Source organism: Struthio camelus, chromosome 12 (genome assembly GCF_040807025.1).
Source record: "Struthio camelus isolate bStrCam1 chromosome 12, bStrCam1.hap1, whole genome shotgun sequence".
Taxonomy (NCBI): domain Eukaryota; kingdom Metazoa; phylum Chordata; class Aves; order Struthioniformes; family Struthionidae; genus Struthio; species Struthio camelus.
Genome location: NC_090953.1, coordinates 3,429,276 through 3,443,609, shown reverse-complemented (window position 1 = coordinate 3,443,609; position 14,334 = coordinate 3,429,276). Strand labels below are relative to the sequence as shown.

The window sequence follows — 14,334 nt, the reverse complement described above, 5'->3', positions numbered from 1 at the left end:
AGAATACTAATAACGACTCCTCTGGAACATAAGAATAATCACAGCAGGAATTAGCTTTCTACTTAAACATCTTTCCTTTGCAACTTATCAATCTAATGTGTCCATAACACCATTAACAACCAGATACATTGTTCAATTAAATTACAAAATGAGCTGCTAAGCCCTAGTTATGTTTCTTGTTTAATTTACATTGCTTTCTGCCTGTCTGGGGAGATTCGTATTATAATATCCACCGAACTTTAATATGTACTATAATTATTTGGGTTGGGATAGGATAATATGGCTGTCACCTGTAGAATTAATGGAAGCAATTTCACAAAATATTAAACATAAGACAACCCGCTTAACAGATGAGCTTAGTACACACAACTCATTTTTTTTCCAAAGAAATCTTTTTCACAGAATAAAGCTGTCAGATTTTTTAGGCTTTTGTGTTTGTTTATTTTTAAAACAAGGATCACGCTCACATAGCACCAACAAAAACTAAAAGCCAAAGTCCACTGAGTGGTGATCCTGGACATCACCGTTCTGTAGACATGAGATAACGAATATGAGCAAAACAAGAGAAGCCTGCTCATATTATCATAACAAATGTGGTATTTATTTACTCTGTTAAGATTCAACCTTTGGGTTTAATGGCAATATGGAAAACAAAGCTAAAGCAGTATGCTTGCTTTTCCTGGCAGCCAATGAATTCTTAAGACACCTCATCACCAGCTTCTGGCTGTGCTTTTGCTATTATTCCTTTGCAGTTTACAAAACACTTACATTTACATGACAGCTCCAGTCATTTCAGCCCAGCACAAAGCTGCCTGGAGTTATCAATAAAGCTTGTCAATTTACTAGAGATATTTAGTGCACTACCTCTTCCTGGAAAACAGGTAGGGAACAAGCTGTGGCAATTATACTCCCGCAGGCCTTTATGACTATTTCATCTCCACAAATATTTATCTATGTCATTATCTGCTGTACAAGACGCTAGACCATAGTTTTATATAGCATTTATTGACAATTAAAAAGGATAACAGGAGATAATATGTGTTTACTTTTTATTGTTATTCACGAAATCTGTCATTCGTAATTATTTTTTCAGTGCCTTTTAAAATTTCAAAGAAAATGTTATTTTGTTGGGCAGCAGCACTCTTGCTCTACTTGCAATTATATTGTGACACTGCCACAGTTACATGAGATCCAGGAAGTAAAATAAACTTTAAACTAAAATGGTGCTGACTCATCTGTCTCATTGTCCATACTCTATGAACGTATAACTAAGGAAAGCAATTTAGACTTTTTAAAAAAACCTTGTGCCTGCTGCTACCATCGCTGCAATCAACGAGCAATTTACCATTAGCCAGCTGTAGTTAAGAGCAAGGCAGAGGTACACATGCCTGTTCACAACAGACCATTACCAGCAGTGTGCTATCTGGTCCGAGTGAAAGGCAGAACTCCAACCGAATGTCACGGGCTCAAGGTCTCACTTCCCTCATTACAGGCTGATTAGATAAACATATTTAAACTTTCTGAGAACCGGCTCAGATGGTAGGAACTTTCAGGCTAATACCAGCTTTCCTTGCTGCTACAAAAGCTTTCAAAACTGCCCTTTCACCTCATTCTCTCTTATTCTCATTCATTCTTTCACACTTCCCACATTTTGGCTCTTCTTCCTCTCTCTTGTGTCTATCTTATGCTCCTTGCTCTAGGAGGGGGCAGGTGAGCTGTCCTTGAGGGCTTTGCTTGGGTGCAGGTCCACAACTTGCCCTTCCTTTGGCTTCTTTTCCTCCTCTTCCAGCTGAGCTCTTCTTCCATTCTCTCTCCATCCTCACAGTCTCTTCAGGCCACCTTCCCCTTTCCTCCCTCCTTTCCATTCCAGCACTGACCTGAAGTGCCTCTCTCAGAGGTGGCTCAGTGGGCAAACACCTCTGCTTTTGACAGCAGGCAGAACTGGATCTTTTGTTTTCTGCTTACCATCTCCTTTCCTAGTCCCCAACAGACCTTTTTCTACTATTCTGCTGGAGTGCAGTAGGGCAGCTCCATTCTTCTCCCATATTATGTTCCTGTAGCAGAGCCAGCCCTTCTGCTGCATGTCCTCCCTCGTGGCTGGGGCTTTATTGGCAGCTGAGCAAAGAAGCTGGATCAGCTGCAGGCAGTTGGCTGGGAGCTCCTGACAGCTCAAACACTGTTGATTCACCTACAGCCAGAAATCGATCTGGGTCTGCAACAACCAAATGAGGAGACCTAGAGCCAGAGGGCCTCTGTCAGCCTGCCTGAGTGTGGCCAGCACTGAGGATGGCTTGTGACTGAAGTGTGGCCACCAGGACAAGCGTTCAGCCTGCACAGTTGCTTCTTGCAGTGAAAATTGTGTCCGAAGGAAAAGAAAACTATCACTAGCGACAATAATTATATGGTACCCTAGCAATGTATCCTTGGGACCTCAAAATCACTCTCTCCAAATGGAGGATGGGAGAAGAGAAACACGGTCATGTCTCCTCCATTAAATTAATTTGAAATAATTAACATTTCTAACATCTTCAACCACATGCAAAGCCTGACACGGTCTCCAAAACCCCTTGCCAATTACCACTGTTGATGAAATGGAAACAACAAGCATTCACATTTAATGGGACAGCACACAGCCTTCTGAGCTCCATTTGAGGCCAGTCTGTTTGGGTGCTTTAAAAGCTTGATGATTATGCAATGAGGCAAGAAATGAGAAATTCCAGTGAGCTTTGCTGCATAAAAGTGTAACTGTAGCATACCTGTACTTGTTTAGTACCTATACACACCTCTTGTTCTAGCTAATAAAAGAAGGGAAAACGGAGGAGAAAGGGCGTTAGCATAGCAAACACTAGTGAGCTGGGTCCAGGATCTCTGGAAATCCTGGTGACACAGTCCAATTGCTTGCGAAAGCTGCATACGAAAGCTTATTTTATTGCATCTTCCTCACCATTGTTAACCCTGCTAGCAGGATTAGCTGGAAGGCTAAGCCAGCATGTGCTACAATTATACCTTGACTTTGCTGCGTAGTCATTTTGCTAAATTCACGACACCTTTGTAAAACAATGTTATCATCCTCTCAGAATGATTTATGGGTGAACCCTCTCATCTATAAATTTTGAGATTTATCACCTTTTGTTGGTCGGTCTGAGATGGATCAGTTCTGCAGCAGCACAGAGGGGCTGATGGAAACATTAAACTGCTGCATTGCTTACTCTTGAGGATATTAATTTGTATGAATATGGTTCATTTACATATCTTGTAAACATGTAATGCTCTCTATTAAATTTATCACTGTAAATATCTAAATTAAATTTAATCCATTAAATTTTAAAAGTTACATTAAAAAAACTGTAAATGGAGAGCATTGCCAATAAAAAGTAATAAGATTGCCACATTTATAATGCTTGAACTGCTTCAAAAGGATGAACCTAATTGCAGCAACAGAGATATAACACTGCCTTTCAGGGAGCAAGATCGTCCTAGAAGGGCTATAAATATTGCCAGTCCATGGTTAAAACAAAAGGCTTTGGGGTTTTGGTTAATTTTTTACCTGTCTCCCATATACCCAGCTGTACAGAGGCATTTTCCTGTCACAGGATCACAGTGTCCTCCGTTGTGGCATGGACAATCCTGGCTGCAGTTCATTCCAAACGTTCCAGGAGGACATGGCTGTGCACACACCAGCCCCTGGTAGGGTTGCAGAAAGAGCAATATTTCAATCAACAGTCATGATGCAATGAATTTCTACATGCAGCTTGGATATTTATTGTCCTTGCTAAAACTGGATCTAATTGTACTGGCAGTATTTCTTCTGTTTAAGGTGGGCTCAAGACAGTCTCAAAATTCTGCTGCCAGAGTAAATGCCCGTCTACCGTATCTCCAGAAGGGATTTTTCTTTTCACTGGACAGTCAACGATAATTTCCTTCTTTGGATTCTCCCTGGAAAACTGCAGCTGGGGTGGCAGATTATTCAGTACCCTTTGAACACAGAGGCAGGAGGGCTTGGGAGAAGTTAAAGGCAACCAGAGAAGGCTACAAAGCTCTGTGTGGGCTGACATGTTTTTGTGAAACCGAGAGTGTGAAAAGTTGTTGGACTGAACCTGGGTAAGTGTCACAAAGTGAACATTTGGGAAGTGGTGAGTTGCTGGAGAGGGTACCCTTGCAGGGTGAGGTTCTGCTAAGTGTGAGAGTCTGTGATGGTCTCCCTCAAGCAGATAGTCCCACTGAGGCTTTCCCATTCATCCCCAGGGGACCAAGGCTGGTGGCTGGAGCAGCCTGTACTACTCTTCAAATCCTAACCCCTTCATTTCCTCCACCCTCATCCAGCTCCCACACTTGTCTTCAAGCAGCACAGGATGAAACCTGCCACCACTTTGTCTAACCTGTGGATGAAACCAGACTGGAACAAGAGACAAGGCCCACTGCAGAAAGCCACTAGCGGGGACAAAGAAGCAACTCAACTCTCCACACCAGCAATGCAGCAGCCTCTGGGACAGAGGAAGTGATTTTGCAGTAGAAACCCAGCTAATCCCTTAACACTGGCTGGACACATCATCCAGCATCCTCCTAGTTCCTTATCTCCAACCTTGGCACCATATCTCAGTCCACCAACAGTCCTCAGACCTGCCTCAACTCCACATCTCAGCTGCTACCTCCTTCTCCCATTTCATGCTCCCAGTCCTCCACCCTCCTGCCTCTTTCTTCCAGTCCACCCAAAACTCTTGTCGCAGACTCCCTTTTTGCCCTCTCTTTCACCCAGACCCAGCTCCAAATCTCTGACTTGTTTCCTCCTTTTCCTCCCTGTCTAGCTATCTCTGAAATCCCTGCATCCTAGCTCTGGTCATCAGGAGAGGCAATTGCTTGGTAGTCTTGTCTCAGTGTTCTGTCGAAGGCAGAGAATGCCTACCAGTGGTTGTATCTTTGGGGACACAACCCAATCTGCCAAATTCAGCTGATTTTCCCTGCAAATATCACATAAAATAATCACATCAAATATCACCCCACCAAGTGTCAAAGTCTTGCAAGGAATTCTCTAGACTTTCTTGCAAGTCATATGTATTTTTTTACATGAACAAATACTATTTTTCCCTCACCTCAGTCTGAGGCTGGCATCCATCTGAATAATTTCAGCCAAAACAAGTAAAGTCTGGCAGAGCTGTGATCTGAAGATGGGGTCCTATAATGGAAAATGGTTGGCAACTGTAGCAAGCAGCACTGCTGCCAGTGCCATGCACAGCGCAGTGCTTGATGGAAACAGGGTTTGCCTGCCCCTACTATTATTCGCTTTAATCTCTCAGATTAAAGAATCTCTCTTTCCCCAGCCAATCCCCAGGGGCTCTGAGTTTTGAACAAAGCACGGATTAGATAAATCTTACACAGAACATAAAAAGGGAACATTAATGGCTCCTGTCACTCCTTGGGGTTCCCCTCTCAACAGCTTGGGAAGTTTAGCAACATCAGCAAACCCAAACTGGAGAGGCTGCTCTTCAATGTAATCATAAAATAGATACTTCAGGCCTTTCCAAATCAGTGATAGGTGGCTCCTTGGCTGTAAAATAGACAGGTTGGCCTCCGTTCAAGAACATTCAGATTACAGTGTTAAAAAACTGGTGTCTTTGGGCTTGAGTAATATATAACACTATATATCTGAAAGTGTAAGTATCCATTTATCCTGATAATAAATACTTTCTCCCTTCATGTCTCAAAAGAAACAGGATTTCTATCAACAAATGATGAGAAAGCAATACTCTGTGATGCATCCCCCTGGAGCCAAGAGAATCTTTACGCATACTTTTTGCATTAATATGTACTAAGGGAATCTAAAACATCCCTCTCTTGAGGATCAAATGTCAGACCAACATTTCCCGCTGCTTATGCATCTAATCAGCAAAGCTCACTCCATCAGCACCTTTTTTAAGGCCCTGATCTAATCAGCCTCTGCTTTTGACATTGTTTCCTATATTATTACCATTTTGCAGTACAGAAAAGATCTTTTCTTCGGCTCCATTTTCCCATTTAGCCCCCCCCCCCCCTTACATTTAAAATCCATGACAAAAAGAAAAGTAAAGAGAATCACAGAATAGTTGGGTTTGGAAGGGCCTCTGGAGGTCATCTGCTCCAACCCCCCTGCTTAAGCAGGGTCACCTAGAGTAGGTTGCCCTGGACTGTGTCCAGTCAGTTTTGAATACCTCCAAGGATGAAGCCTCCGCAACCTCCCTGGGCAACCTGTTCTATCAAGTATACAAAAACAAAAATTACAGTTTGTTCATAAAGCCCAGGGGTAAAAGCCCAGGAAATGAGAACAAAGAAATGAGGAGATTAGCAGACTAGATTGTATTAGCATGGCATCATAAAGCAAAGTCTTCAGAATGGGACCTGAGATCAGGGTGTGCTGCCAATGGCAAATGTTCTGCCCCGTAAGAGGACATCACTGCTTTCCTAGCACAGCTATCCAGTCTTTCAGAAGCGGTTTTAAGAAGCATTGTAAAAGCAAATTTAACCTCCCACCCCACTTCCTGAGAGTTTCTGGACAATTTAATATTGGAAACGAGAAAGGCATATGGAATTAAACCTGTAAATTGTTAATTAGGCCCTGAAGCAGTCACCCACTAGCACCCACACCCACAAACACACAGAAGTAGAAAAAGCCTAACCTAGTAGAACACTAGAAGCCACATTTTCCAGACTAGCTCAACACTAAATGCTGTTAGCCACCATCCCTTTGGTGAAAAACTCATAGGATGGTAAAATCTCAGAGGAAAGGGTTTGTATAATTTGTTACGCTTCTGGAAGACTCTGCACTGGGTGGGAGGAAGGAAGGGGGAGGAAAGGGATGTTACAAGTAACGAAAGAGCCAGCCTTTGAAGACGGCAGATCCAAGGAAGAACCAAAGAACCCCAGAACTTCCTCCTGCTCTACTTGTTGTCTAGCCTTGCATACCCCAAGGGCGGCAAGGCCCTACAGGAGCTGAGCTGCTGCTAGTGAGTCCCATGTCTCTACCCCAGGAAAGGATAAAAGTTGAAGCTTATCCAGCAGCAATAACATCCAAGTGGATTTCCACTTGTATAAATCTAGGGAGAATTCTCTAGATTTAGAGAATCTACAGCACATGCACATGATCTCAAGCCTCAAAATCAGCAAGTAAAATTCCTGATGTCAAAGAAAGACTATCCATAGTATGAAATAAAATGAATACAGTCTAGCAATCCCACCTCTCCTGCTAATTTACAGACCGCTAACGTCTCACTTTGCAAAAAACTGTAACCACCAAAAGTTAAACCTATAGCATGAAAAAATATTTTTTCTTTTCTCTCGGTGCACTGAATTACTGGCTTTTCATTAAAACCCTGGAGAAACCCTTTATACCTAAAACCTCAAAATTTATAAGCGGAGTGCTTTTACTTATAATTTCAGTTTCTTCCCCCAGAATACTTGATCTCTCGCTTCAATTTTTCAGTTACTTGCTTCAAACATCAATTGTTTACTCCAGGGTTTCTCTGGGGGTGGAGCAGCCAACAAAACACTTTTCAGGAAAGTCTCTCTGGGCCATTAAAAATGCAGAGAAGAAAGACCGAGCTGCAAGGAGCAGGGCAGAAGTGAGCCAGTATACACAACCACAGGAGCTGTGCAGCCTCAGTGCTGTAGTTCTTCTTTAGGGTCTATTCAGCACCCTGAAAGACCTCTACCAGCTTCCTGCTCAATTCTGATATTACTTAACCTCTTTAGTGATGTTTCAACTTTGCAGAAAAAGAGAAAACTTTCTGATAAAATACAGGTAAGGAAGAGTCCAGCAAAATAATTCAGATCCTCAGAGACATTAGCATGCAGAATATTAGGTGAGCTGAAAAAAATACCCCAAAGGTAATGCTTTGATGTTAAACACTTTATCAATCAATGCTTAGGGACAATGGCTGAATGGCCTGAGAGGCCCAAAAAATAGTTGAATTGATTCCTTTATGGGTTAGCTCCACTATTCTTTAGGAAAGAACATTTTTTTTGTCTCCTCTGAATGTCAGATCAGGGTAAGGTTACACATTCTTACTTAGTTGCTGAATAGTTTTGCCTACTCTGTCATTTGAAGGGTAATATTATCATCATCATTTTGGCTATGACTGTCCAGTGAAAGAGAGATTCTCAGTACACAGCTTCCACCAAAAAGGTTGCGTGGGGATGTTCTTCTCTTGTGTTGCTGTCTTAAAGCTACCTGAATCTCATGGTTGGTACTTTTTACCTAAAGGTAGCTCCATGATCAAACATTCTTGAGAAGCTAAATGGAGGCAGCATTTGCTATACTAATCTGAAAGAATAAAGACACCTTTCTCAGTCCCCCAAAGTTTCAGTAGGATTAAGGTTTGCATCATAAGCCATAAAGTGTCATGATCTTCAGGGTCTTGCACGTACTAGAAAAATCACAAGACTTGTTTGCATTAAAATCCAGCAAGACTGCCAGGAGACTAATTGTCAGGTATGGGAAAAATGCCAGGAAACTTAGCACAGCTAAATGGTATATATGCTTTTGAGACTTGGCAAACCCCGAGAGAGTTAATTATCACGTTATTGATAAAGTTGAGGGCTTTCAAAATTGTTTGACCTTGCTTTCTTGACACAAAGGTTTAAAGGTTAGGGCAATTTGCTCTCTCCAGAGCAACTCCTGATGCAAACAAATCTATTACAATCAATAGGAATTATGCCTGCGTAAAGGACGGGACACTGAACCGGTCTCTGTGTTCCTATGTATATTCCTTCTGCATTAATGACTGCTTAAGCCACTGAATTCCCCTTGCCTTCTCCCTCTCCCTCTTTCCCAAAAGGAAACCAGTGCAGTGCTTTGGGCAATGTTCAACTGAGCTTCGAGGGCAGTGTGTAATGGTGCAGGGAATGTTCCACGGAACTGTAATGCAGAGACCACATTTTTTCTCACTTCTGCTCCCACGCAGATGTGTAATGGGCGGTCCCTGTTCATCTTACTATTGTTTATTTAACTCTATGATGGTAGCTACCAGTCATGGACTGGGGCCCTGTCTGCTAAGTGCTGCACACACACACAGCAAAGGTGATCCCACTTTCAAACTGGTTCCAGCCTCGAGACATGACAAGAAAGACCAGATATAAACCACAAGCCCAGGAGAAGGCCCTTGTTGCAACAGCGAACTTCCTATCCCAAGCCCTAAATGAGGGATGAGCATGAACGAGCCGCATACCATCCATCCAGCCGGGCAGGAGCACTCCCCAGTGATGTGGTGACAGACTCCGCCGTTCTGGCAGGGGCAGCGCAGCTCACACTGAGCTCCATGACTGCCAGGGGGACAGCGCTCTTCACAGCTTGGTGGGGAGAGAAGACACAAAAACAAAGTGATCATTTAAAAAAACTTGCAGGAAACAGTAAATGAGGAAAATCTACACCACAAGGCATCATGGGAGTCCTTATGTAAATCACAAAAATCTCAGCAAGCACCAGCTTGCATTACCAATTAACCACGATTTCTTCTATTTCTGTGCTATTTATTTATTTATGTGCCAAAGACCCAGGCCTGCGAGGCTGATGCATGTGTGTAATCGTTATGCAGTTATCAAATTCCACCAATATCAACAGGACAGTCCATATCCATAAAAACAGCCCATGTAAGTAACTGTTGCAGGATGAAGCCCTCAATGTGAATTATGTGACATAGCAATAAAACAAGATGCAGATAAAACAAAAGGATGGGATTAAAATGCTTGAAATTTCTCCAGTCACTACAAAGTGTTCACATTTATGGTGTATAAAGGGCTGGCAAGAACTCAGCATCATTTAAAGGCTACTGAAAATCTTTGGGTCTCTCTCAGCGCCTACAGGGCCAAAGTAAGGCTAGTCCCTGGAAAAAACAGTGCCTTTCAGGCCTTTGCACAGTGGTGCTTTTCAGCATCGCTTCTTCCTCTGATTCTAGGTTCTAAAAGTACAGACGGTTCTTCCCTTATCCCAGCTACCTCTCTAGATGAGAATGTTCATGCAACAGATCAGTGGCTGGCCCTGCAAATACTTTCTACTGAGAACAGATATACTAATGTCAGTGGGACCACTCCTAATAGCAAGTAAAATCTCTAGCAGTGAGTGCTTACTGGACTGAGGTCATAAGGCTATGAGGAAATCATGTACTAAATAAAATATTCAGGAGGTATATAACTTATTTATGCAGGTTAATACTGTCTTTATTATCTACCCTCTCCTCAGTGCAGGCCAACAAATAATCTTAAACTACAAAAGTATTAAGACACCTGTAATAGATCTCCAACCATATTCAGTGACTAAATTCTCTTTTCCCTTTAAATAATTCTGAAAACCACAATTACTTCTGAAACTACTGAAAGATCTCTAATGAAAACTGATGTACTGTGGGCAATTTTAAACAAGAAACTATTGCTTGCTATCCTAAAATTAATATGCAGATTTTCTGAATCCTACTGGTAAACTTTCAGTATGGTATATGGGGATTTAGCTACATGATTCTCGTTAAAGTTAATAGGAGTCACACCGCTAAATCCCTGCTCACTGTACTAAAAATTTACCCCCTAGATAGTAAGCTGATATACTTAACAGTAACGCTTCCTCAGTTACATTGAAAGTCAAATAAATGGGGGATGGTAAGTCCCATTTGATACAGCTAATGAGTAGAATGTCCAATTGCTTATAAAAACGGAACTGTAATTTGGATCATATTCACATACTGAAATTAAGAACAACTATAGTTGTACAAGCTGGAAGATATCAAGGATTTTTAAGTTCATGCAAGCATGAAATTTTATTTTGCTATGCAGATAGATATAATTAGCAGCAAAAATTAGATTTCCTCTGTTCAGTCTCCCTAAAATTACCTGATTACAAAGGAAAGAGGATAATATATCGATTGTGTAAATTTTCTCAATTACTCATTGCATTAAAAGCAGTCAAAACAAGGCTGTTGTTAAATGATGCAGGGTGAAATGCACCTGTCATTGAACTTACAATACCCCTGTGTATCCGGGAGCGCAGTGACATTCTCCCGTTTTATGGTCGCAGGTAGCTCCATTGTGACATTGGCATGTAAACTGGCAGGCCTTTCCGTAGCTCCCGGGGTCACAGAGCTCCTCACAGCGCCAGCCACGGTACCCGTCTGCGCAGACACAGGCGCCCGTGATAGGGTTGCAGAGAGCCTCGTTCTGACATTGGCAGCGGTTGCTGCAGTGGGGTCCCCAGTGATCGCTGTCGCAACCTATGAAAGACACATTCATTTACTGAGATGATTAGGTAAGTGCATCGCAAGCAGCTCATCCCATCCTCTTCTGCTTAGGTTGGCAAGCAGGCAAAGAGGCACTGTTAATACCAGAAACTTCCTTAAGGGCCCTCAAACTTTTTAATACTACCCACCAATCCAGCAAGGTGCTTGCAGCATGCAGGGAGACAACAGCACTACTACTCACACATCTAAATTTGAGGACTTGTTTAACACTCTTATTAGATCAGGACCTAAATCTTTTAATATCCTGCTTCTTAGTGCTCCTAGATAGCTGGAATGAATGAATTTATAGCGGAATGAGATGCAGAGGATCACATCCTGACTGCAGTGTAGTTTAATGGGGGGTAGAATTGCCACACAAGTCCGGTAGATTTAATAATGCCATCAAATATTGTTCCTTCGCACTGTTCCCATAAGATAATAAGAATGATAATCCAAAAAAGGTTTTCTCCTTTGGCATTTTTTTTTCCTGGAGTAAAGAGATGGGAGGGGAAAAGATACCGCTAGAGACTGGGATTTCATGAGGCTTTGCTTAAACCCACTGCAGGCTTACTGATAAAAGCAAGGAGTGTGTACGTCAGGTAATTTCTGTGCTAGCAATAGTCCGGTATGCGCTAGCATTAGAGAAAGGCTTGTGGCCATTGACCTAGAGGGGAGCTTCCCCATAGAGTGTGTGCAGGCGCAGTGAGAAACCTTTGCACGACAGTCCTGCCTCACCCAGGCTCCTTCTTTGCGGACCGCATAGCAAGAGCCTTTCGTTGAGTATGCAACATGAGAGGGAAGTCAGCATTACAGAAACAGCTTGATCCTGATTTGCCATAAAAACAGTTATCAGCACCTGCAAAACCCATTTAATATGTATGCATACTAAACTGCTGAAACCAAACACCCATAGGTTATGATTTCCTCAGCTAAAAGTCAGTGAAAACCAGGGATTTCTTCAGGATTCTTACCCTCCACTTAACAGTTCTGTTAATATAGCTATGTCAAGGGTGTAAGGACATTGCCATTCAGAAGAGAGTTGCTGGCAAAATCTCTGGCAAAGACAGGGTTACAGATCATTTTCCAGGTACACTTTACTGCACTCAGAGAGCCCGTTTCAATTATAACAGCAAAAACTCTTCTACCGGTGTAAAATCCACAGCCACGTGGGAAATGAGTATGTGATCTCAGCAATGTAACTGTCTTAACAAACTCTCTTGTTCGCAAACATGTAAACTAATTCACAGATGATACTGCTCCTCAGGCTGGGATCTCTGTTTCCAGCTTAGCAATGTAAATGCAAAGCCTGCCCGTGTCAGTGCTCTTGTCCTACAAATTTCATACATGCTTGAGGTAATTTAGGCAATCTTGTTGTCCTTTTGCTTGAAATGGGATGCTCATCACTCAGTCAGGGGATATTCTGATCTTCAGTTTACACACATGCATTTCTTGAGCGAGTGTCAAAGGCCAAAATGAACCCACGAGAAGACACAACTCCAGTGTCTCCAAGAGCATCTGCAAGGGCTTGCTGGACGCATGTGCAGAGAGATGTGGTCTCATGCCCTGCAGACACTAGAGTGTGCAACATGCCCCTCTGCATACTCCTGCCTGTGCCTCACACAGGTTTATTGCTTGGCCTCATTTTTCCCACAGCTGTAAACAGGGTTGATAGAGCCTCACTAATACCACTGGGAGCCAAGCAAACAAAACTTTGTAAGTCTTAAATTATTACTGAGTATCTGTAGGAAGAGCAGATCTATCTTTATTGCACAAAGACTCTCAGTCAGATTCTGTAAGCTTTCTGGGGCAGGGAGCAAATCTGCTAGAGCTGCTGGAGCTCACCAGCAATTTCTCTTCCAGAAATGCTGATTTGTTTTTCTGCAGAACTTGCAAATCAAGGGAGGCAGTTCTGCACCTCTATAGACGGTAAAAATCTGAACCAGAATAGCCAACAGCCCTCTGGCTAGGGAAGTGGAATACAAGAATCACATTTTACCCTGCCTGAATCAGGGACTTGACTCTTACCTTACTGCACCTCCCACGGGAGCCCTGGCTGCCTGGCTGGGAGGTGCTCTGGACTAACATGATTCCAGTTGCAATTAATTTGCTTAATATGGATAGACAATACTCATTAGAAAATGAGACTTATGCCTTGGCCTTCCATGTCTCAGATGAGTGCTCCAACCATCAGATTTGTCTGCTTGGTTTGTGGTTTTCACTTTGAAAGAAAGTGAAGGAGAAAGTAAACCTTCCATAGGGTGGGAAGATGATTTCCCACCATCAGCTTGAGCATCTTGTTTTGCATTTACATTGTCTGCTCCAAACACAACTCCCTTGTAACACTACGTAGCATTTATATAAGTCAGTCTTGCACGAACATTTATTTACTATTTATATTTTTGGTCACCCGATTGCTCTCTCCCTGTACTTAATTTCACTCTACAGTCTAACCAAAAGGAAAAACAAAATGCTCCAGGAAAGAGCAGAAATTTTTTAATTGGTTGTAACATTCTAAAATACCCAAATTTGGAATATAAAAGAAGCCCACTGTGACCAGAAAACCAGCTGCCAGTTAGATAGATTTTTCCAAAGGCTTCTAAGTGCAAGGCATCAGTGATTACACATTGCAACATTCAGTATGTTCAGCCCAAAGTAGCTGGCCAAAATGTTTTAATTATCTATGAAATAAAACAGCTTGGCATACCAGATAGATACTAAGAATGTGAATTTCATGGGGATTTATTAGGGAGATGACATAAAAATGGGGATTAAAGTATATCTGACTGCTCACAGAAGAGGAAATAAAAAAAAAGATAAAGGATTACAAAAATATGAGGTTTGTACTGTGTCTCATTTACAACGCCTCATACAGTCCTGGCAGTCACTGGACTCCTTTTTACATTCCTAAAACTGCAAGCAGGTTTTGACCGTCGTTCTCTACGTGGTTCTGAACCTAAGCTGTAATACAAGCATATAGGCTAACATCTTGTTGTCTCTCTAGTGGTGGGATCATATATACCTATTGATGAATTGGTCTCTGGTAGATTTAAGCCTTTATCTCAGATAGCAAAAATTTTCTGCTTTTAGTTATCAGTTTGAGTCA

The 14,334-nt window shown here is 42.2% G+C and overlaps 1 protein-coding gene across 15 annotated transcripts in view; it reads right to left on the bottom strand.

Annotated features, from left to right (window-relative positions):
• MEGF11 (multiple EGF like domains 11) overlaps positions 1 to 14,334 on the bottom strand; it is a 279,056-nt gene that overhangs the window by 89,760 nt on the left and 174,962 nt on the right. For all 15 annotated transcript variants that reach the window (XM_068958591.1, XM_068958594.1, XM_068958589.1 and 12 more), the window contains 3 exons: positions 10,979 to 11,225; positions 9,198 to 9,318; positions 3,548 to 3,684 (listed from right to left, as the gene is read on the bottom strand). In XM_068958591.1, coding sequence (XP_068814692.1) covers positions 3,548 to 3,684; positions 9,198 to 9,318; positions 10,979 to 11,225 — 505 coding nt within the window. The remainder of the gene's footprint in view (positions 1 to 3,547; positions 3,685 to 9,197; positions 9,319 to 10,978; positions 11,226 to 14,334) is intronic.